The following is a 23,907-nucleotide window of genomic DNA, read 5'->3' as shown; positions in this document are numbered from 1 at the left end:
GGACAATTTTTAAAAAATATTTCTCAACATATACTGAACAAAAATATAAACGCAACATGCAACAATTTCAATGATTTCACTGATTTTCAGTTCATATAAGGAAAACAGTACATTTAAATGAATTCATTAGGCCCTAATCTATGGATCCCACAGGTGAAGAAGCCGGATGCCAGGCCCATCCACTGGGTTGTCATGCCCAGCCAATCAGAATGATTTTTTTCCCCACAAAAGAGCTTTATTACAGACAGAAATAGACAGAAATACTCAGTTTCATCAGATGTCCGGGTGGCTGGTCTCAGATGATCCCGCAGGTGAAGAAGCCGGATGTGGAGGTACTGGGCTGGTTACATGTGGTCTGTGGTTGTAAGGCCGGTTGGACGTACTGCCAAATTCTCTAAAACTACGTTGGAGGCAGCTTATGGTAGAGAAATTAACATTACATTCAATTAACAATCTCTCAGAATTTGAGACATCATTTGACATTGTGTTGTCTTCATATTTTAGAGTGGCCTTTTATTGTCCCCAGCACACAGTGCACCAGTGTAATGATCATGCTGTTCAAACACCGCAGGTAGCGGCAGGTGCCCTAGTGGTTTTAGTGTTGGATTAATAACCGAAAGGTTGCAAGATCAAATCCCCGAGCTGACAAGGTAAAAATCTATTGTTCCATCCCTGAACAAGCCAGTTAATCCACTGTTCCTAGGCCGTCATTGAAAATAGGAATTTCTTCTTAACTGATTTGCCTAGTTAACAAAAAATATCTGCTTATTGATATGCCACACCTATCAGGTGGATGTGTTATGAGAGTTGCTCCTTTGTATATATGGATGTGAGAAATGCTCCTTTGTATATATGTACAGAGTGCTTTAGAGAAATACACTTTTTGTGCATATGGGACATTTCTGGGATCTTTAATTTCAGCTCATGAAACATGTGTTTATTTTGTTCAGTATATTTTAAATGTAGGCTGCAGTAACACAACAAAATGTGGAAAAAGTCAAGGGGTGTGAACGCTTTCTGAAGGCATTGTAGGCTGACGATAACTCATCAGACATGGTCTGTGTGGTGTGGCTCGTCAAGTAGCTCTGGTAGCAGGGCTTGATGAGCCACGTCAGTTTGCCGTGTTGCAGGCCATCCTCCTCACCTTTTATCAGGTCCACATGAACTCCTCTCCAGATGTCTCTCTCATCCTCTGCAGGCCATCCTCCTCACCTTTTATCAGGTCACATGAACTCCTCTCCAGATGCCTCTCTCATCCTCTGCAGGCCATCCTCCTCATCTTTTATCAGGTCCACATGAACTCCCCTCCAGATGTCTCTCTCATCCTCTGCAGGCCATCCTCCTCACCTTTTATCAGGTCCACATGAACTCCTCTCCAGATGTCTCTGTCATCCTCTGCAGGCCATCCTCCTCACCTTTTATCAGGTCCACATGAACTCCTCTCCAGATGCCTCTCTCATCCTCTGCAGGCCATCCTCCTCACCTTTTATCAGGTCCACATGAACTCCTCTCCAGATGTCTCTCTCATCCTCTGCAGGCCATCCTCCTCACCTTTTATCAGGTCCACATGAACTCCTCTCCAGATGTCTCTCTCATCCTCTGCAGGCCATCCTCCTCACCTTTTATCAGGTCCACATGAACTCCTCTCCAGATGTCTCTCTCATCCTCTGCAGGCCATCCTCCTCATCTTTTATCAGGTCCACATGAACTCCTCTCCAGATGTCTCTCTCATCCTCTGCAGGCCATCCTCCTCACCTTTTATCAGGTCCACATGAACTCCTCTCCAGATGCCTCTCTCATCCTCTGCAGGCCATCCTCCTCATATTTTATCAGGTCCACATGAACTCCTCTCCAGATGTCTCTCTCATCCTCTGCAGGCCATCCTCCTCATCTTTTATCAGGTCCACATGAACTCCTCTCCAGATGTCTCTGTCATCCTCTGCAGGCCATCCTCCTCATCTTTTATCAGGTCCACATGAACTCCTCTCCAGATGTCTCTCTCATCCTCTGCAGGCCATCCTCCTCATCTTTTATCAGGTCCACATGAACTCCTCTCCAGATGTCTCTCTCATCCTCTGCAGGCCATCCTCCTCATCTTTAATCAGGTCCACATGAACTCCTCTCCAGATGCCTCTCTCATCCTCTGCAGGCACTCTCGACGGTGCATCTACGACCCATAGAACATAGTACCATTTGCATCAGTCTATAGTCATGAATTTTTGTATAATGAATATAAAAAGGGGAAGTTTATCCAACCCACAGATTGAGATATAGTAAAGGGAAATTCTCCCATTTGACCTTCATCATTTACCTTGAATTTCCCCCAAACACGTTTTGACATGTTGTGAAATGACTGGTTATTGGCAATATGGGACTACTGTGAAAACAACAGTTGAATTCCATCCACCTGGTTGGAAGAGGCTCCACAAGCCTTTGGCTACATACACTCAATGTATCTCCCAAAAACACCTACCCAAAGGTCATTATAATCAAACCAGCTACCAGTTTTTCATTTGATACTGTCAGGGCACAGAGCTACAGGCATGTGGACTAGAGTATTAAACAGAATTTGTGCCAAAACGTGTACCAAGCTCATGATTAATGTTATTTTCAGTGAAACAGTCCATGCAGTTACAGAAGCAATTAGTGTTTCCAACTAAGTACAGCAATCAGTGATTAATTGAACTACGGAGGATAGCAGCCACTCAGGTGGGTGGAATTCAGGTGGGTGGAATTCAACGTCTTGTTTTCGCTCTACTCCTCTAGATTCCAATATACAATAGAAGATCCACTTTCACCCAGGAACTCTGCTTTTCATGCAGTGTTTGTGGACGGAGTGGGAGAAGGAAAACAATCACTTTCACCCAGGAACTCTGCTTTTCATGCAGTGTTTGTGAACGGAGTGGGAGAAGGAAAACAATCACTTTCACCCAGGAACTCTGCTTTTCATGCAGTGTTTGTGGACGGAGTGGGAGAAGGAAAACAATCACTTTCACCCAGGAACTCTGCTTTTCATGCAGTGTTTGTGAACGGAGTGGGAGAAGGAAAACAATCACTTTCACCCAGGAACTCTGCTTTTCATGCAGTGTTTGTTTAACGGAGTGGGAGAAGGAAAACAATCACTTTCACCCAGGAACTCTGCTTTTCATGCAGTGTTTGTGAACGGAGTGGGAGAAGGAAAACAATCACTTTCACCCAGGAACTCTGCTTTTCATGCAGTGTTTGTGAACGGAGTGGGAGAAGGAAAACAATCACTTTCATCCAGGAACTCTGCTTTTCATGCAGTGTTTGTTTAACGGAGTGGGAGAAGGAAAACAATCACTTTCACCCAGGAACTCTGCTTTTCATGCAGTGTTTGTGGACGGAGTGGGAGAAGGAAAACAATCACTTTCACCCAGGAACTCTGCTTTTCATGCAGTGTTTGTGAACGGAGTGGGAGAAGGAAAACAATCACTTTCACCCAGGAACTCTGCTTTTCATGCAGTGTTTGTGGACGGAGTGGGAGAAGGAAAACAATCACTTTCACCCAGGAACTCTGCTTTTCATGCAGTGTTTGTTTAACGGAGTGGGAGAAGGAAAACAATCACTTTCACCCAGGAACTCTGCTTTTCATGCAGTGTTTGTGAACGGAGTGGGAGAAGGAAAACAATCACTTTCACCCAGGAACTCTGCTTTTCATGCAGTGTTTGTGGACGGAGTGGGAGAAGGAAAACAATCACTTTCACCCAGGAACTCTGCTTTTCATGCAGTGTTTGTTTAACGGAGTGGGAGAAGGAAAACAATCACTTTCGCCCGGGATCTGGGTCAAGTGGGCGGGAAACCATAAGGTGAACACCATAAACCAGCGTTCCCCGACGTGGGCTGAATTTTAGCTTGCGGGTGATTGTATTCCCCCCCCCAAAAGTTTTATGAGCAAAATAAGAGTTTATTTAATTTTAGTTTTTATTGTTGGGCATAAGAGATTGTAAAAACACCAACAAATCAGCTCCAACTGATTTTATTTTTGGAAATCAGTTCCAAAGTATTCCCATGCTTAATAGAGCGAGATATGTGATCCCATGCAAATGTTAGCAAGGTTTGAAATGAATATGTTTTAGTGAAATGTTATGTCTGCATGAGTTTCGTGAGGTCAATTTGCAGTCTACAAATGATTTGTAATTATGTTCAGGCCCCCTGACTATCCACACAAGAAAAATCAGCCTGCGGCTAACTCTAGCTGATGATCCCTGGCGTAAACAATTGACCCTTCGCTAAGCCCCACCCCCCTTGGTTACTGATGCAACCTCAAAACAACTTTTTTGCCCAATTCCCCATTGAACCACTGGCGAAATCCCCTCACAATGATTTCAAACTGTGTTTCTAATAGACAATGGCTTGCTAATCAGGAAACTTTTGGGTATGTTGTGTGTTGTGGTGGACAGTCATTAGAATTCCTTCATGGGATCCTGGTCAAATGATGTTTGTACTGTAGCTAGCTAGCCAATGAATGATGCTGAATTCACTGTCAGCATGCGGTCAACGCTATACACACTTTTGGAGGTAACTAGTGCTCTCGAATCGTATCCTGATGGTGACAGCAGATGGGAGTTGTATTAGTAACATGGATAACTTAGGTAGCTAACGTACATTTTGAGAAAACAAGTGACATTAAGTGGCTAGCTAGCTAGCATCGGCAACGTTTGGTGGTCAATGTAAAACAATGTAACAAAAGTATAATTTGGGGTTAGAAAAATACTCCAACTCCAAGTACTTCTGGTGCACTGTTCAATTATTTAGCCATTTAAACATGAATTCTTTGAAGAAAAGTCCGTTTTTGCCATAGCCCTCATTGGATTGCAAGAGAATTTGAGTATTTTTCTAATTCTAAATTATACTTTCATTACGGGTGTTGAGTTAGAGTTCCTTGGTTCTCACCTGGCTCGTTCACATGGCACCCACAGTCCTCAGTGACAGAGAGGTCTGGGTTATTGACTGTGCAGGCCACTTCTAGGAGGAAGACAGGGAGAATGCTGATGGCCTCACACACACACACACACACACGCACGCACGCACGCACGCACGCACGCACGCACGCACGCACGCACGCACGCACGCACACACACACACACACACACACACACACACACACACACACACACACACACACACACACACACACACACACACACACACACACACACACACACACACAGGGTGAGTGATGCTGTGCTGTCAGACTGTGAGGGCTGGTGGTGTTTCAGGTACATCTTTACAACGTTGTGACAGCGTTTCCTCTGTCAGCCTCTTGGCAGATGCCAATGAAGCTAATGTTATGTTTTGCTTTACAACCATCGCTCTACCTCTACCTCTGCTCTGGGCCAAGGATAGGCTGGGAGTAGAGGTGCGTGTTTTCGTGGTGTGTGTGTGTTTGTGTGAGAGAGTGTGAATACATGCATCCAGCTTCCCTCACCCTGTGTGTGTGTGTGTGTGTGTGTGTATGTGTATGTGTGTGTATGTGTGTGTGTGTGTGTGTGTGTGTGTGTGTGTGTGTGTGTGTGTGTGTGTGTGTGTGTGTGTGTGTGTGTGTGTGTGTGTGTGTGTGTGTGCACGTGTGTGTGCGTGCGTGTGTGTGCACGTGTGTGTGTGCGTGTGCGTGCGTGTGTGTGTGTGTGTGTGTGTGTGTGTGTGTGTGTGTGTGTGTGTGTGTGTGTGTGTGTGTGTGTGTGTGTGTGTGTGTGTGTGTGTGTGTGTGTGTGTGTGCTTGCGTGCGTGCGTGCGTCTGAGTGAGAATGTGTTTTTCTGTTTGAAATATAGTATGACTCCAAAATCAATTTTCCTCTATCAGTTGCAATACCTTTCCAATGCTCTCTATCTATACCATTACATTCTATCCACTGGAGAGCACAGGGACATTACTACCCACTTAGCAGAATAATACCTGAAACATTAACTTCTCAAATAGCTTTAAATCAATTAATCTCCAAGTGCATTAAACTGGTGTTGGGTAATGCATGTCGCATACAACTACTTACCCCAGGATCCACTGTCTTCAATTTATAGCTCCGCTCACCCGCTCAGAGCTCTTTAGAGTCATTTCACGGCAGACGGGAATTTACAACTCAATTCACAGGACCAGAGGGTGACTGTACCACTACAGGGAGGGAGGGAGAGATGGATAATGGGGGGCTCAGTACTTCCCTTGATGCCATTGTATGTCATTGTATATAAATAATGGACTTCCCCTTTATTGTGATACAAGAACTGATCACAACGCCAACATCCACATCCAATAACGTCATGCTGGACCACCCAGAGTGCTGAACACATATTAACATGCATTTAGATTCTGTCAGAGGATTGTTGTTTTGTGTCTGTGGTAATAAAGTGATCGCGGTACTCTCAGGGTCCTCAACTCAGCTGTTAACACTTTATTTTTTATCCTGAGGGGAAAGTCAAGTTGTGTACCGAATAGCTGCCTATTCCCTATGTAGTGCACTACTTTTGACCAGATGGCCATTAGGGATGCAGAGCATTAAAAGCAACCGATGTTGTTGGCACACTACATTCCCCTGAAACAAGGCAATGGTGGTACGCTGTGCCATTTTGGAACCGTTACCAGTACTATTAAATGTGATGTGGAGAGACAGACAGACAGACAGACAGACAGACAGACAGACAGACAGACAGACAGACAGACAGACAGACAGACAGACAGACAGACAGACATAAATGATGTTACGCAAATGAGAGGATGTGTACAGCCCCAAATGCCGCTTGCCACTGCTCTTACTAAACTCGTACATGGTGGCGAGTGCTTAGTTTGGGGCTTGTTGCGGGTCTACAGTGTAGGTGGGTGTGTGTGTGCTCTCTCATTGTGTGTGTGATTAGTGTGTGTACACTACTGTGTGTGTGTGTTTGTGCACCAACCAAAACCTCATGATTTGCCAAGGACAGTAGAGGTCCCCATTAATACCACATTAGCCCCCCAACCCACTCCTCTTCCCCCTAACCCAGTCCCAGCCCTAGGCTTTGTCTTCGTTAGGCCACCCTGACAAGCTCCCTACGCTTCTCAGAGAGACCCATTACTGTCCACTAACACCACAGACCCTGTGCTAACTACCAATCGCTATCTGCTGTCTCCCGTCTGCTTTCAGTCTGTTCCACAGGGCAGAGGCAAGGCGTAAAGTGGGGGATTGATTGTTAAAATGTCTCATAAATGTTCTTTATCTCTCTTCCTACTTCTATCGTAGCCACTTAGGAGTCATTTGACCACTTATAATGCCGAAAGGTGTGTTCCTCTCTCTCCACAGGGTGTCCAATCAAAATGTATATTTTCACTAATTGTGGAAATAATAATTGTGCAAATACTCCTGTAATAAAACCAATAGTCCGAACCTCATGTTTCTATCGTGGCCCGTTCAAAACTTATTGGAGTTTTTACCCTTGTAGGATGGCCAAGATTAGGGTGACTAAATCAATGGAGGCCAGAGAAGAAAGGTGGTCAAGAATCAGGAAAATAAGATAACGCCAGTAAGTCTACCTGACAGGCTCACTATTGAACTTATAATCTCCCTTCTCGTTTCCAATATAGAGGTAAGATAGATATTGATTTTTAGACATGTAGTATTTATCTATTTTAGTACACGCCAGTCATATTAATGCAAAATTCCTGTTGTTTTTCGAAGACTTATCACAAAATCAAGCGTATCTCTGTGAAATGTCAAGGAAGCACTGAGCGCACCCAATCTTTTTTTATTTGCAAAGCCTTTTACATTTGATTCAGCTCGTGTCGTGCTAATTTTGCGACCAGCGGCAACAGCTTGGAAGACGATGACCACAAAATGTGAACTCTTCAAAACTTTCAGCGATAAAGCCACGCCGCTCTGTCAACAGAAGTGTGTATCACCCAACGTATTAGGTTACGAAATCTGGCTTCTTGGATACAATGTTAATGACATTCTAATTCTAATGACACACTAAAAAAAATAACATGCTAGAGAAAGATCTCGCTGAACTACTCAGAACACGAAGAATCCATATTTGTTTTGGTAACATGTATTTTGTAACATAAAGAAGGGAGAAGTCATCATCAAAGCGCGTTTTCACCCACTCTGAGCCCATCCTCCTATATCTCCTCCCACCAGCCTCCTCTGATATGCTACCTACCTGAGTTTAGTAAATAAGATATCGGTGGGAGAAGATAAACCAACCGAATACAGGCATGGGGAAAGGTGAGCAGTAGCCATAGGATACCACACAGTGTGACTCTAATATACTGTACTGTCTGAGTGGGATTCACACAGTAGGAGGGCAATACAGACGAGCTGAATCACAAGGAGTTTTGTCGAGGGGTGAATGATGATGACAGTAACAGGACAAGAATAAAAGCCAGAACAGGAGTACAGTAGTTAGTATTCACGGCCGCTCATGTCCTTGTAACCGCATCAAGGAATTCTGCGAGAGGGAGAGAGGGAAGGAGGGAGGAGGAGAGAAGAGAGAGCGAGAGACAGAGAGAGAGAGAGAGCGAGAGACAGAGAGAGAGAGAGAGAGCGAGAGCGAGAGACAGAGAGAGAGAGAGAGAGAGAGAGAGAGAGAGAGAGAGAGAGAGAGAGAGAGAGAGAGAGAGAGAGAGAGAGAGAGAGAGAGAGAGAGAGAGAGAGAGCGAGAGACAGAGAGAGAGAGAGAGCGAGAGACAGAGAGAGAGAGAGAGCGAGAGACAGAGAGAGAGAGACAGAGAGAGAGAGAGAGAGGGGGAAAGGGAAGGAGGGAGGAGGAGAGAAGAGAGAGCGAGAGATAGAGAGAGAGAGAGAGCGAGAGACAGAGAGAGAGAGAGAGCGAGAGACAGAGAGAGAGAGAGAGCGAGAGAGCGAGAGACAGAGAGAGAGAGAGACAGAGAGAGAGAGAGAGAGCGAGAGACAGAGAGAGAGAGAGAGCGAGAGACAGAGAGAGAGCGAGAGACAGAGAGAGAGAGAGAGACAGAGAGAGAGAGAGAGCGAGAGGGGGAAAGAGGGAGGATCCAGGAAAGCAGCAGCGAGGTGAAAAAGTGGATGCTCATTTGTTAATTTCTTCATGATATTTTCTTCATGTACGAACTGGGGACTGCTGCCTCACCCACATCCACAGACCAATCACTGCTTTGACATGCATGTATGCTGCCATGCAGAAACATATTCCTACGTTGAGAATTATTTCATCTTATGATGCAGATGAGGATCATCTGATACAAAAATGTTAATCAGGGGATTTACTGGGACGAGATTGTCATTATAAATTGTGTCCCACGGAGAACTGAAGCTGTGTGTATTATTATACAAACTGTAATATATGCCAAGAGAATGTTGTGTTGTTACAGGTAGCCTAGTAGTTAGAGTGTTGGACTAGTAACCGCAAGGTTGCAAGATCAAATCCCTGAGCTGACAAGGTAAAAAAAAAAATAATAATCTCTCGTTCTGCCCCTGAACAAGGCAGTTAACCCACTGTTCCTAGGATGTCATTGAAAATAAGTGTTTGTTCTTCACTGACTTGCCTTGTAAAATAAGACATTGCTGGGTCATCAGGGGGCAGTGTTGTTCCAATGATGACTTCTGGGTCTGTCTCAATAGTCTACAGTGTTCTCTTTTACTTGTCTCCTCTCCTTTGTTCGCACTGATCTGACCACAACCATTTAGGAACCTGATTTCACCTGTCTAGTTACTTAACCTCAATGTATAAGAATGTAAGGAGACATAAGGACAGCTGTAAACGGAAGGGGACATTTTAGGGCTCCTGAGTGGTGCAGAGGTCACGACAGACCCTGGTTCGATCACAGGCTCTATCACAACCGGCCGTGATCGGGAGTCCCATAGGGCGGTGCACACTTGGCCCAGTGTCGTCCGGGTTTGGCCGGTGTAGGCCGTCATTGTAAATAAGAATTTGTTCTTAATTGACTTGCCTAGTTAAATAAAGGTTACGCTTAAAAAAATACTGAAATTGAGTGAAGGATGGCTCATCACAATGGCCGGAACGGAGCAAATGGAATGGCATCAAACCTTGTGTTTGATGTATTTGATACCATCCCACCTGTTCCGCTCCAGCCATTACCACGAGCCCGTCCTCCCCCAGTGCCGCCAACCTCCTGTGCAGCGTCAACTCTTCAGTGGAGCTGTTTAGTTAAGAGGAGGAACTGGAGGTCCTGTGGTGTAGCGGAGTATAGGACGTCCTTTACAGCAGGACTGGAGGTGTGGTACAGAGAGGTACAGAGAGTACCAGTCTCAAGTCAGAATTAAAATAAAAAAAAATAAAAAAATCTGAATTAGACAGAAATTCATCAGTGGAGAATGGTGGCGCAAACTCAACCAATTTCTTCTTTTTAGATGCATGCCAGCAAAGCCACTACACAACACAACACTAAACAATGCATTCATTGCATTAGAATGGTGACCAACGGCGCCCACAAACTGTTAGGGCTTACATAAAGCTGTCCTGACAGGGGAGCTTTCCTTTCAGCACGATCCTTACCACCGCGACAACTGGCTATCAGTCGAGCCTCGTCTGGCAGCGAAACAGTTTATTCTGCCATTTTAAGAAACACAGCTGATGTGGCAGACTTGCTTAATTAAATAAATATGGTTTCTACTAACTCCTTGTGGATTTGTGTAACTCGATTACAACTGCATTCTCCTTTAAGAATAATGGAAGCCGACATGAGTTTTGGCTTCATTTGACTTTATTACATTTATGTAAATTCATAATGTATGTTCTTATATTATTAACTAAGCATAAGCAAGCAAATGAACTGCGACGAGGTAGGCCTTTGTTCAACACTTTCAAAATGGACGCCGATAAACATTCAGATGTTAGCTCAGATAAATTGAGCAAGATGTTCAGGCCTTAACTTTACTCTTCTTTAAGTCGCCACAGAGAGAGTGAGAGAGAGAGACACGGTTAGCCTACCATTTGAACTATTTTATTAGGCCTATGTGGTCTAAAAAGAAAAGAAAATACAATCACAAGGATCCACTTATAGACAATATACCGACACACAGACAGTGCATTGAGCAAACAAAACAACCCTTGCAACTGGAATTACATGATCTATTACTGAACTCTATCACTGGCTAACATGAGCTATTTAGCACAACACTATGAAATAATACATATGGAATCATGTAGTACCCCAAAAAAAGTGTTAACCTTTCTAGCGCAGGGGTTCTGCTAGTGGAACCCCTGGACAACATTCCGCTGAAAAGGCAGTGCGCGAAATTCAAAAATATTTTTTTGAAATATGTAACTTTCACACATTAACAAGTCCAATACAGCAAATGAAAGATAAACTTCTTGTTAATCTACCCACTGTGTCCGATTTACCCCTTGCACAACTGTTGGAGGAAATTATGGTTGAAATGACTAATTACGTATACATTCCAATCAGAACTGACTAGTCCAAATGCTATAATGTACTGTACATATGCATTTTCTCTCTTGCTCCATTACCCAATTGTATATAATGTAGTCAGGAGTTTAGTAACAATGAAGGTCTGTTCCTTAGTTCATTCATTTGTACAATCTCCAGGTGGCAGGAACGGCCTATCTCCAGACTGTCTAGAATGCTGATTTATACTGACTGACCTTGACTTCAGGCGTGGAGCGAAAGCTCGAGAAACTATAGGGCCTCTAAGAGATAGAACGTTTAGAAAACGCTGACGTCATTTTCAGTTTATAACCTGTGGTAATATGTGTATGTGGTAGTACTCTCTTGAATTAAACGCTGTTACCTGGCTTTTAAGACTGGTCTCGATCTACTTCATGCATAATTAATGAACTTACAAATCATTAATGAAATAGAAAGAGTGCGAATTTGGTTTTGGCAACAAAACATATAGGAATTTAAAACCCCACTAACAACAACCTGGCGGTGTGCTTTGGGTCATTCAATCAATCAAATTTGATTTATATAGCCCTTCGTACATCAGCTGATATCTCAAAGTGCTGTACAGAAACCCAGCCTAAAACCCCAAACAGCAAGCAATGCAGGTGTAGAAGCACGGTGGCTAGGAAAAACTCCCTAGAAAGGCCAAAACCTAGGAAGAAACCTAGAGAGGAACCAGGCTATGTGGGGTGGCCAGTCCTCTTCTGGCTGTGCCGGGTGGAGATTATAACAGAACATGGCCAAGATGTTCAAATGTTCATAAATGACCAGCATGGTCAAATAATAGTAAGGCAGAACAGTTGAAACTGGAGCAGCAGCATGGCCAGGTGGACTGGGGACAGCAAGGAGTCATCATGTCAGGTCGTCCTGGGGCACGGTCCTTGGGCTCAGGTCCTCCGAGAGAGAGAAAGAAAGAGAGAATTAGAGAGAGCATATGTGGGGTGGCCAGTCCTCTTCTGGCTGTGCCGGGTGGAGATTATAACAGAACATGGCCAAGATGTTCAAATGTTCATAAATGACCAGCATGGTCAAATAATAGTAAGGCAGAACAGTTGAAACTGGAGCAGCAGCATGGCCAGGTGGACTGGGGACAGCAAGGAGTCATCATGTCAGGTAGTCCTGGGGCATGGTCCTAGGGCTCAGGTCAGTTGAAACTGGAGCAGCAGCATGGCCAGGTGGACTGGGGACAGCAAGGAGCCATCATGTCAGGTAGTCCTGGGGCATGGTCCTAGGGCTCAGGTCCTCCGAGAGAGAGAAAGAAAGAAGGAGAGAATTAGAGAACGCACACTTAGATTCACACAGGACACCGAATAGGACAGGAGAATTACTCCAGATATAACAAACTGACCCTAGCCCCCCGACACAAACTACTGCAGCATAAATACTGGAGGCTGAGACAGGAGGGGTCAGGAGACACTGTGGCCCATTGTCCTGTTGAAAGAAAATTATAGTCCCAGTAAGCGCAAACCAGGATGGCGTATCACTGCACAATGCTGTGTTAAGTGTGCCTTGAAATCTAAATAAATCACAGTGTCACCAGCAAAGCATCCCCATACCATCACAACTCCACCTCCTCCATGATTCACGGTGGGAACCACACATGCAGAGGTGATCCGTTCACCTACTCTTCATCTTACAAAGACAAGGTGGTTGGAACCGACCAAGCCCTCCCTAACCCAGGTGACACTAGGCCAATTGTGCGTCGCCCCACGGACCTCCCGGTCGCGGCCAGTTACGACAGAGCCTGGGCGCAAACTCAGGGACTCTGATGGCACAGCTGGTGCTACAGTACAGCGCCCTTAACCACTGCGCCACCCGGGAGGCCGTTATTTCATAGTTTTGAAGTCTTCACTATTATTTTACAATGTAGAAAATTGTAAAAAATTAAGAAAAACCTTGAGTAGGTGTGTCAACATTTGACTGGTACTGTCTATATAAACACCTCAAAACATGTGGGAGTTAAAGTGTAGACAATAACTACAAATCCGTAAGTTTAGGCGTTGACTCAGAATGGTTAAGGTTTGGGTTAGGCTTAAGACAAAAATATCAAAACAACTCTATCGCTGGATTCAATATTGCAACCTTTGGAATCAAAAGCAGATGCTTTTGCACATCCAGTATCCCTGTCCACAACGCCGTAGCAAAACAGAAACCTACTTGAAGGTAGCAGCTCTCACTGTTGCCCCTAGCGTCCGGTTTCCATATCATTTTCCAACGTCCTCAGACATGGATGGATGTCGAATACTAATTTGTATCATGGGTGACCTGGCTGACAGAGGTAGAGAGAGAGTGGTAGAGAGAGCGGTGGAGAGGTAGAGAGAGAGGTAATGAGAGGTCATGTATCTGATGCAGCAGGACACCTGACATGCTCTGTTAATCACTCCCTTGGCTACATTGATTGGAGCCGCTCTACATAGGGAACAGTTATCAACCTAGCCAAATGAAAGAGACACAGCAGCTCAATTTAGGAAGAGCCAGAGCCATATAGATTAACTCAGTCTGGCAAGTTTAGTTGAAGATTTAGAATGTGTTTTGTCAGTTTTAGAAGCTTTGAGAATGTTCTAATAAGGCAACTTAGAAAGTAGAGAGAGAGAAATATCTGACCGGTCTGCTCTCTATCCCTATCGTTCTCCCATTACCTGCTCTCTCTTTCATTCACTAGCTGTAGCTCAAATTTGGTCACTCTGTCTCAGGGAAGTTACTACCATCTTGACCAAATGCTCACAAATTCCTCACTTACGGTGTCTGAAAACCCGCCATTATATTACCCACAGAATAACAGATTTCATCCACAACCCGTTTTTTAAACTTTATGGGTTGATTATGTAGGATTCTTCAAACCCATCTCTTTCTACTACATATAATAATACAATGAAATCATATCTTTACAATAATATCATTTATAAGTCCAAAAATGGATGCAGCAACTACAGATTACCCCTTCAAGTCTATTAAAAGTGTGCGAGTTTGAACATGTGTCCATTCGGCTTATTGACTTTTTTTTTTATCAGCATGAATTAGATTGAGCAATAAAAGCCCTACTTTTATTCCATAGGCTGGGATCCACACTATGCAGCTGTTGCAAAAGCACATTTTTCACTGTCTATCCACTGGTTTCAAAAACATTGATTGGTAGGCATTGTTAACTTCTTGAATTCAACCATTTTGGGGTTCAAATACACATTTAGATTTGTGACCCGCCATCCACAACAACGGTGCAAAATGGCTAAACGAGAGAGCCACTCTGGGTTCATCTCCTGTTTATCTGCCTCTGGTGTTATTTTGAACCCTACCTCGTCTTAGTTTCCCCACATGCCAGGATAATTAGGAATACTGAGGCCCTTGTTCTGTTCCTCCAGGCTTTCTCTATCTCGGGTTAAACATACACCATTTATTGTCTATGGAATGCAGGCTCAGTCAGACATAGACATATGGCTCACATGCACCACTAATCATAGAATGGAATGTGGCTGTTGGTTTTCATCACCAAAATATCAATCAATTGTCAGCTCAAGCTATCTCCAGTAAAACCCTACACCCAGATTAGCTGCAGGGTGCTAGAGTGGAGACCATAAAACACAGCATTTATAGGACAGAAATATCTTACTGTTTGTTAAGTAAATCATTGTTAAATAACCAACAAATGTGGTAAATACATAATTTTTCTGTCACAGTCTAGACCCAGGTGCTGGCAGGAACAAGCAGTATGAAAAAACAAATGTAGAAATCACCAGAGAAGACAGGCTTAAGCACTTATTCACATTTTGCATTAACAAACACGTTTCGTTTTCAGCGTTGTCAGGTTCGTAATTTTTATTACATTGCCGATTCTGTGTTGCTGAAACCTCCATGACTTTAGAGGACTCTGATTCAGTCTTTGTAATTGACAGGAGTAATGACCAATGGGGCAGTGTTTTTACCAGCACCAAGATTAGCATGGTTGAAGTATGGATGGAGTTTCTCAGTGATTGTAGCCAATGAAAGAGTAGATATGAGCCCTGGCCTCCACATTGTAGAAGGATACCTAACCCTCCTCAAAATCCACAAACACCCCTACTTTCTGGGGCTTCTCAATGAATATAGTTAGAGAAGGAGAGTTGTTGGCCTGACAACTATCCCTTTTTTAAAGTCCCACAGTCCAGAATCCATTCTCAGGGCTCAGTGACAACCCCTTCCTGTCGATGGACTCTCTGGCCACTCCTAACTCCCAGCAAGTCACCCCCTACACCTACAACTCATCGTAGTATCTCCCAGAGGAGAAGACCTCTTTTCCCAGGACAGAGCTATTGAAACTACCAACATTTTTTGCGGTGTTAGCGGGTGCCGCTTCTGTACACCTCTCACTTGTTTCCGTCCACAGACAGGCTGAGAAAGGCATTTTCTGTATCAGGGTCCAGAGTCACACCCACTGCAAACTGCTGCATCTTCTTCAGATTGATGTCAGGAAACTTCTCCATTGCTTTATTGAATTTTTCCTCAAGCTCAGAAAATGCTCTCCTAGCAGTCTTCTCCAGCTCAGACACAGAGCTCCTCAAAACTCTCCTCACATTCGCCACACACAGCTCACTGTGAACACTGATCTCAGACCAGTCCTTAGTATTTGGAGGGGTACACAGGGATGGGAAGCTCTGGAGGGGGTGGTCCTCAGTGTGTGAGAGCTGTTCCAACTCAGTGTGTCTCCTACGTAGGTCATTGATTTCCTGCTCCAGCTCTTCAATAAACCCTTCAGCCTGATTCTCTGCTGCTTTCTGCTTCTCCTCAACCACCTCAATGAACTCAGCCTGGCTTTTCTGAATGGAATCCATCAGATCACTGAATACTTGCAGGCTGTCTGCCATCTCGCTCTGTGCATCTCTCTTGCTGAACTCTACTGAATGTTTGATCTGAACCTTCTCTAGTCGCTCCTGGATCATCTGCCTTATCTGTCGCTCCATCTTCCCCAGCTGAACCTTCCTCTCTCCACACTCTTCCTCTAGTGGGACGGCGTGGTGAGTCTTGTGGTCTGTCTCAATGCAGAACTGACACACACACACACGTGTGGTCGGTCCTACAGAACAGCTCCAGCAGTCTGTCATGCTTCTTACACATCCTGTCTTCCAGGTTCTCAACGGGGTCTATTGGCTTGTGCCTTTTCAGGCCGGTGACTCTCTGATGAGGCTGCAGGTGAGTCTCACAGAAAGAGGTCAGGTACTCCAGGCTGGACTTCAGGGCCTTGAGCTTTGTCCCAGTGCAGACGTCACAGGACACTTCTCCTGCTTCGGCAGGGGACTCGTCTGTGTCTGTGTCTGATTCTGATCATCTTAAAATGATCTACAACATCTCTGAATGGTGTGTTGGTTTTTAGCTCTGGTCTTCGGTGGAATATTTGTTTACACATTGGACACTGGCACAGGTCAGTTGTATCCCAATATCCACTGATACAGACCTTACAGGCTCAGTGAACAGGAAGTGCAATGATTATGTCAGAATCCCACACATCCAGGTAAATATCTCTGTTTCTCTCTTTACTCACCTGAGTGTGCTTACTCCTCTTTGTCTTGATGAAGGGTAGACTTTGTGAAACTTGTGTAAAGAGTATGAGATTTCGTTACCATATGTAATTCCTGCTCACAAGTTTTTTTTAAAGCAAAGTGGCATCCCCACTCAAGTCCTCCCTGCTCTGCTGCTCTTAAAGGGACAGAGTTATTTTTAGAGTCAGGCTGTTTTCAAACCATACCAGTGGTACTCAACTCAAACCCTATGAGGTTCGGAGCCTGCTGGTTTTCTGTTGTACCTAATAATTAATTGCACACACCTGGTGTCCCCAGTCTAAATCAAATCTAATTGCTGAGAAAATCTAATTTTATTTGTCACATACGCCAAATACAACAGTTGTAGACCTTACTGTGAAATGCTTACTTACAAGCCCTTAACCAACAGTGCAGGTCAATAAATAGAGTTAATTAAGAAAATATTTACTAAGTAAAATATAGTGAAAATAAAAAAAGTAACACAGTAGAATTACATAACGATAGCGAGGCTATGTACAGGGGGCACCGGTACTGAGTAAATGTGCGGATGTACAAGTTATTCGAGGTCATTTGTACATGTAGGTAAGGGTAAATTGACTATGCCTAGAATATGAACAGCAAGTAGCAGCAGTGTTAAAACAAAATGTAAGTAGTCCAGGTGGCTTTTTGATTACTTGTTCAGCAGTCTTATAGCTTGGGGGTAGAAGCTGTTCAGGAGCCTTTTGGAACTAGACTTGGTGCTCCGGTACCGCTTGCCGTTCAAGCAGTTGCCATACCAGGCGGTGATGGAACCAGTCAGGATTTTTTGAGGATTTGGGGACCCATGCCAAATTGTTCCAGTCTCCTGAGGGGGAAAGGTGTTGTCGTGCCCTCTTCATGGTTGTCTTGGTGTGTTTGGACCGTGATAGTTTGTTGGTGATGTGGACACCAACGAACTTTAAACTCTCAACACGCTCCACTTCAGCCCTGTCGATGTAAATGGTGGCCTGTTCAGCCCTCCTTTTCTTGTAGCCCACAATCATCTCCTTTTTCTTGCTCACATTGAGGGAGAGGTTGTTGGTCCCTGATTAGAGTGGGACAATAAAAAATGCAGTGGAATTGGCTTTGAGGTCCAGGGTTGAGTTTGAGGTCATATACATTAAATCCAGTAGATAGTGATAGCACATTTATGTATTCCTATGGTAAACTCCCGATGCTGCAGGAAGCCAGAGTTATTTGAATTTGAAGCACGCCATATTGCTGAATGGGTCTGAATCACTGACATATAATAGATTAGTTATTTGTTTATTAACAAACGTGTGCGTAACTATGGGGCAAAACAGACGGGGTTGGCTGAGAACGTTGAAACATGTAAACTATATTTTGTCTCCAATGTTTATTGAAAACATAAATAAATTAGCAGAATGAACCCTTGTCTCTCAAATACATCATCACAGTTGTTGGTTAGCTAGAGCATTTTAGCCATATTGTCATTGACATAATCAGTCAAAACACCTCAAAATAAGACATGGTACCAAGAACAAGATGAAACTAGCTACTTATTATTCCCCACATGGCAGTTCCTTGTCATTGTTGGTAGCTATCTGGTCTTCCAGAATCCCAACAACACAGACTTCTGCCCTATTGAAGCGTGCACATTGGTTTCCTGACATTGCCATCTGAACAATCTATAAGAACAGGAGACTGCTGTCACGCCTTGGTCATTGTATTTTGTGTTTTCGTTATATGTTTGGTCAGGCCAGGGTGTGACATGGGTTTTTATGTTATTGTATTTTCGTATTGGGGTTTGTAGTATTTGGGATCGCGGCTGATTAGGGGTGTTGTATAGGCTTGGCTGCCTGAGGCGGTTCTCAATCAGAGTCAGGTGATTCTCGTTGTCTCTGATTGGGAACCGTATTTAGGTAGCCTGAGTTTCGCTTTGTATTTCGTGAGTGATTGTTCCTGTCTCTGTGTAGTTTCACCAGATAGGCTGTATAGGTTTTCTCGTTCCGTTTGTTGTTTTTGTATATGTAATAGTTATTTCATGTTTCGCTCTTCAGTCATTAAAGTCATGAGTAACCACCACGCTGCATTTCGGTCCGACTCTCTTTCCACAAACGAAGAACGACGTTACAACTGCTTCCAAAATGTCCACCCGTTGTTTTCAACAGAATCATTTTGACATTACATTTGAGTAATTTAGCAGACACTCTTATTCAGAGTGACTTTGTCGTGGAAATTCATACTGATAGAGACTTTGTCATTTCGTCAAACAATTCTTTATTTAATATTGATTAATTATTGAAATAATGAGACTAGTCAGCCCAACACTTGACCGTTGGGCAGAGTAGAGTGACCTTTACAAAAAAATGCTGTTACTTACATAGCTGGTCTCTAAGAATGCTTAGTCATGGCTGCACAATTTTGAACATAAAAAATGTATTAATAAACAAATTAGGAACATTTGAGCATGCTTGCTAAAACAAATTTAACAGAAATGCAATGGTTCATTGGATCAGTCTAAAACTATGCACATACACTGATGCCATCTAGTGGCCAAAATCTAAATTGCACCTGGGCTTGAATAATACAGTATGGCCTTTCCCTTGCATTTCAAAGATGATGGTTCAAAAAAAGAATGGTTGTTTTTTTCTTTGTATTATCTTTTACCAGATCTATTGTGTTATATTATACCTCAAAGTGTGTCCTTTCAAATGGTACCAAGAATATGCATATCCTTGCTTCAGATCCTGAGCTACAAGCAGTGAGATTCGGGTATTTCATTTTCGGTGAAAATTGAAAAAAAGTGGCTAATCCTTAAGATGTTTTAAGTAACATTTCTTCCATTTACTGCCCAATGAACATAACCCAGGACTAGCATCACAATCCCACTATTTATAAGGCAACACCTATGGCTATGCACCATTAGCACAAACCTGCTATAATTCCTGAGTATTATCATTAAACATTTCATTTTGGTAATGGATATAGGTCAAATAGATTAGGATCAGTTTCCCTCTCACGATCAGAGATCACCTTTCCATTCACCAAGGCATGTTGAGAATAGCATTCACATTGGTTCTATCACTCAAAATGTAAACCCTCAATTTAACACATCAACACTGGCAGAATGTACATTTATATTAACATACAAAATATTAATCTCAAAATTCTAGTATTAACTCTCTCATCATGATTAATTACAGATCACTATCTCAATGCATTCTTAGCCTAAATTGCTATACATTTAGCAGTGTGTAGACCTCCACAATCAAACTGATACCCCAAAATAAACTATTTCAGAAAAGTTTAAAATATTTACGGGCACAGTTGACCAACCCCCTCCGTTTCCCGGCATTCAATCTTCTGGCATTTTTTCATTTTTCTTCAGATAGCTTCACAGTTCAAAGTGGATGGCCCATGACAATGTCCCAATTTCAATGTCTCACTTGAGTCCCACCACAACTCCTATTGTGTATTGTCCATTTGTCAACCAGTATACCGGCAACATAAGAGAAGTTTTGGAATGGATCTCTCCATGCTCACTCCATGTGGACTCCTGTCACACTCTTGAGAGAAGGGCATGAGAGAAAAGGCAGTTGATAACTTCAACTGGATGCTGTACACCGGTTGCTGGCTCAGACTCAGGTCTCTTGATAGAAGTGGTGCAGGACAGGGCCGAACTGAGCGCCATATCTTCAGCCGGTTAGAGGGGGTTTTGAGGTCTACACCGTTTGGTCAAATTATCTCTTCCATGCATTTAGATACCATCTGTAGTCACCATCACTTTGAGAAAGGACAATTCAGAACAACAATTCATTTCAGTGAATCTCTGATTCAGGAAATCCAGTCAAGCGTTTCAAGAAATTCAAACAAACACCGTTTGTTACTACCAATATTCCCAATGAAAATCTCTAAAACACATGTCAAAGCGAGTAACAACACATTCTGTTGAAACAATTTTTCCAAATTGGCTTATACTCCCAATATGACACACACTGTCAACCTCATTGCAGAGTCACCACTAATCCTTAGGGTGTAATCTCGATCATCCAGCAGACCCAATCTGGTGATATTTATCAAACAAAACAAACAAACAATCAAACAAACAAACAACAATACACTCCTTCATACATCATTCAGCACGTTTCTATATATCACTCAAGGTGTGTAAACTTCAATCCAAAAACCTCAAAGGTCATTCCCTCATTTTGACTCAACGTGATTAATGTGTAGAAACAACACTGCAAATCAAATTGGAATTACTACCCTTAACTTCCAGCAAGTCCTCTCCTCCACCTACACCTCATAGTAGAATCTCGCTGAGGAGAAGCCCTCTCTTCACAGGACAGACTAACTTCAACGAAACCTATCTGTGTTGTCAGGGAGATTTTTTCTTCCTTTTCTCAACTGTTTCTTGTCCTTAGATTGGACGACCCTGTCATAGGCTGTATCAGGGTCCAGAGTCACATCCACTGCATACTGCTGCATCTTTTTCAGATTGACGTCATGAAAGTCCTCCATTGCATTATTGAATTTTTCAGAAAATGCTCTCCTCACTGTCTTTTCCAGCTCAGACACAAAGCTTCTCAAAACACTCCTCAAATTCCCCACACACGTCTCACTGTAAACACTGATCTCAGACCAGTCCTTGATGTTTGGAGTGGTGTACAGGGATGGGAAGGTCTGGAGGAGGTGGAGGTGGTCCTCGGTGTGTGAGAGCTGTTCCAACTCAGTGTGTCTCCTACGTAGGTCATTGATTTCCTGCTCCAGCTCTTTAATAAACCCTTCAGCCTGATTCTCTGCTGCTTTCTGCTTCTCCTCAACCTCCTCAATGAGCTCCTTCTTGCTTTTCTCAATGGAATCCATCAGATCAGTGAAAACCTGCAGACTGTCTGCCATCACTCTCTGTGTATCTATCTTGCTGAACTCTACTGAATGTTTGATCTTCTGCACCTTCTCTAGTCGCTCCTGGATCATCTGCCATACATGTTGCTCCGTCTTCACCAGCTGAGCCTTCCTCTCTCCAAACTCTTTCTCTAGAGGGACGGTGTGGTGAGTCTTGTGGTCTGCCTCAGTGCAGAACTGACACACACAAGTCTGGTCGGTCCTACAGAACAGCTCCAGCTGTCTGTCATGCTTCTTACACATCCTGTCTTCCATGTTCTCAACGGGGTCTATTAGCTTGTGCCTTTTCAGGCCGGTGACTCTCTGATGAGGCTGCAGGTGAGTCTCACAGAAAGAGGTCTGACACTCCAGGCAGGACTTCAAGGCCTTGAGCTTCATCCTCGTGCAGATGTCACAGACCACTTCTCCAGCCTCAGCAGGGGACTTTTCTCTGTTTTTGACCCTGATCCTGTTAACATAATCTACAACATCTCGGAATGCTGTGTTGATATTGAGCTCTGGTCTTGTGTAGAATGTCCTCTTACACATTGGACACTGGCACAGGTCAGTTGTATCCCAGTATCCGCTGATACAGACCTTGCAGAAGTTGTGTCCACATGGAGTTGAGACAGGCTCAGTGAACACATCCAGACAGATAGAGCACTGGAACTGCTCTTCAGACAGGAGACGGCTAGAGGACGCCATTTCTGGAACACAATAAAATAACTATAAAATACTTCCTGGAATGAATCAACGTTAAACAGTATAGACATTCCTGTAATGAGTCATCGTTACACAGTAATTAACTTTCAGAATACTAAATGTATTGTTAGATGTAAGATCATTTTTGTAGTGATATCAAAACAATTTTGACAGTTTTGACATTGTTTTTAGAGATAGACAAAGCTTTTTATCATAAAGAGAAGGAGTTAAGACAAGAGTGTACTGTACTCTTACCCAGGTAAATTCAATCAGCTTTCTAACTCAGCTTTCCCACTTCCTCTCTGCTTAGCAGCTCAAGTCAAAATGAAAGTCCCTTCACAGAACAGCGCAAACGGGTTCTAATCAGAATAGAAAGAGGAGTGGTAGGTCCTGTTGCACAACTGAGCAAGAGGATAAGTACAAAACACTAGTCTCAACGTCAACAGTGAAGAGGCGACTCCGGGATGCTCTGTCCAGTGTCTGTGTTCTTTTGCCCATCTTAATCTTTTCTTTTTTTTGGCCAGTCTGAGATGTGGCTTTTTCTTTGCAACTCTGCCTAGAAGGCCAGCATACCGGAGTCGGCTCTTCACACTGTTGACGTTGAGATGGGTGTTTTGTGGGTACTATTTAATGAAGCTGCCAGTTGAGGACTATTGAGGCATCTGTTTCTCATACTAGACACTCTAATGTACTTGTCCTCTTGCTCAGTTGTGCACCGGGGCCGCATGGAATAGCCTTCATTTCTCAGAACAACAATAGACGGACGAGTTTCAGAAGAAAGTTCTTTGTTTCTGGCATTTTTGAGCCTGTAATTGAACCCACTGATGCTCCAGATACTCAACTCATCTAAAGAAGGCCCATTTTGTTGCTTCTTTTATCAGATAACAGTTTTCAGCTGTGTTAACATAATTGCAAAAGGGTTTTCTAAGGATCAATTAGCCTTTTAAAATTTGGATTAGATAACACAACGTGCCATTGGAGTGAGTGATGGTTGCTGATAATGGGCCTATGTAAATATTCCATTAAAAAAATCTGCCGTTTTGAGCTACATACAATAGTCATTTACAACATTAACAATGTCTACACTGTATTTCCGATCAATTTGATGTTATTTTAATGGACAAGAAAATGTTGCTTTTCTTTCAAAACAAGAACATTGTGAAGTGACCCCAAACTTTTGAATGGTAGTGTATATATATATATATCATTAATTTCTAAGTCAAAAAATGGATGTAGCAACTGCCTATTGCCCCTTTACTGTTTGGAGAAGGTGACTTATGATCTGATACTAGGCTGTCTTGATGTTATCAGAATTTTCCAAAAGTGGAACACAGGAGGAAGAACAGGAAGTGCAGGGATTATGGCAGAATTCCAGGTAAATATCTCTGTCTCTCTTTACTCACCTGAGTGTGCTTACTCCTCTTTGACTTGACGAAAGGTAGA

The 23,907-nt window shown here is 43.3% G+C and overlaps 1 protein-coding gene and 1 pseudogene across 1 annotated transcript; both read right to left on the bottom strand.

Annotated features, from left to right (window-relative positions):
- Positions 1-15,726: 15,726 nt before the first annotated feature.
- Positions 15,727-20,569, bottom strand: LOC118374294 (tripartite motif-containing protein 16-like; annotated as a pseudogene).
- Positions 19,145-22,830, bottom strand: LOC118374297 (E3 ubiquitin/ISG15 ligase TRIM25-like). The gene is made up of 2 exons (XM_052493097.1): positions 22,720-22,830; positions 19,145-22,469 (listed from the first exon to the last, which is right to left on the bottom strand). Exon 2 carries the CDS (start codon positions 22,465-22,467, stop codon positions 21,235-21,237), a length of 1,233 nt encoding a protein of 410 aa, XP_052349057.1. The 5' UTR covers positions 22,468-22,469; positions 22,720-22,830; the 3' UTR covers positions 19,145-21,234.
- Between the last annotated feature and the right edge of the window lie 1,077 nt (positions 22,831-23,907).

The sequence above is a fragment of the Oncorhynchus keta genome, chromosome 3, assembly GCF_023373465.1.
Source record: "Oncorhynchus keta strain PuntledgeMale-10-30-2019 chromosome 3, Oket_V2, whole genome shotgun sequence".
In the NCBI taxonomy this organism is placed as follows: Eukaryota; Metazoa; Chordata; class Actinopteri; order Salmoniformes; family Salmonidae; genus Oncorhynchus; species Oncorhynchus keta.
This window is presented reverse-complemented; position numbering and strand designations above follow the sequence as displayed.

What these genes read in the sequence shown, in the direction of transcription:
- LOC118374297 (XM_052493097.1), bottom strand. Translation starts at nt 22,467, where the DNA reads ATGGCGTCCTCTAGCCGTCTCCTGTCTGAAGAGCAGTTCCAGTGCTCT.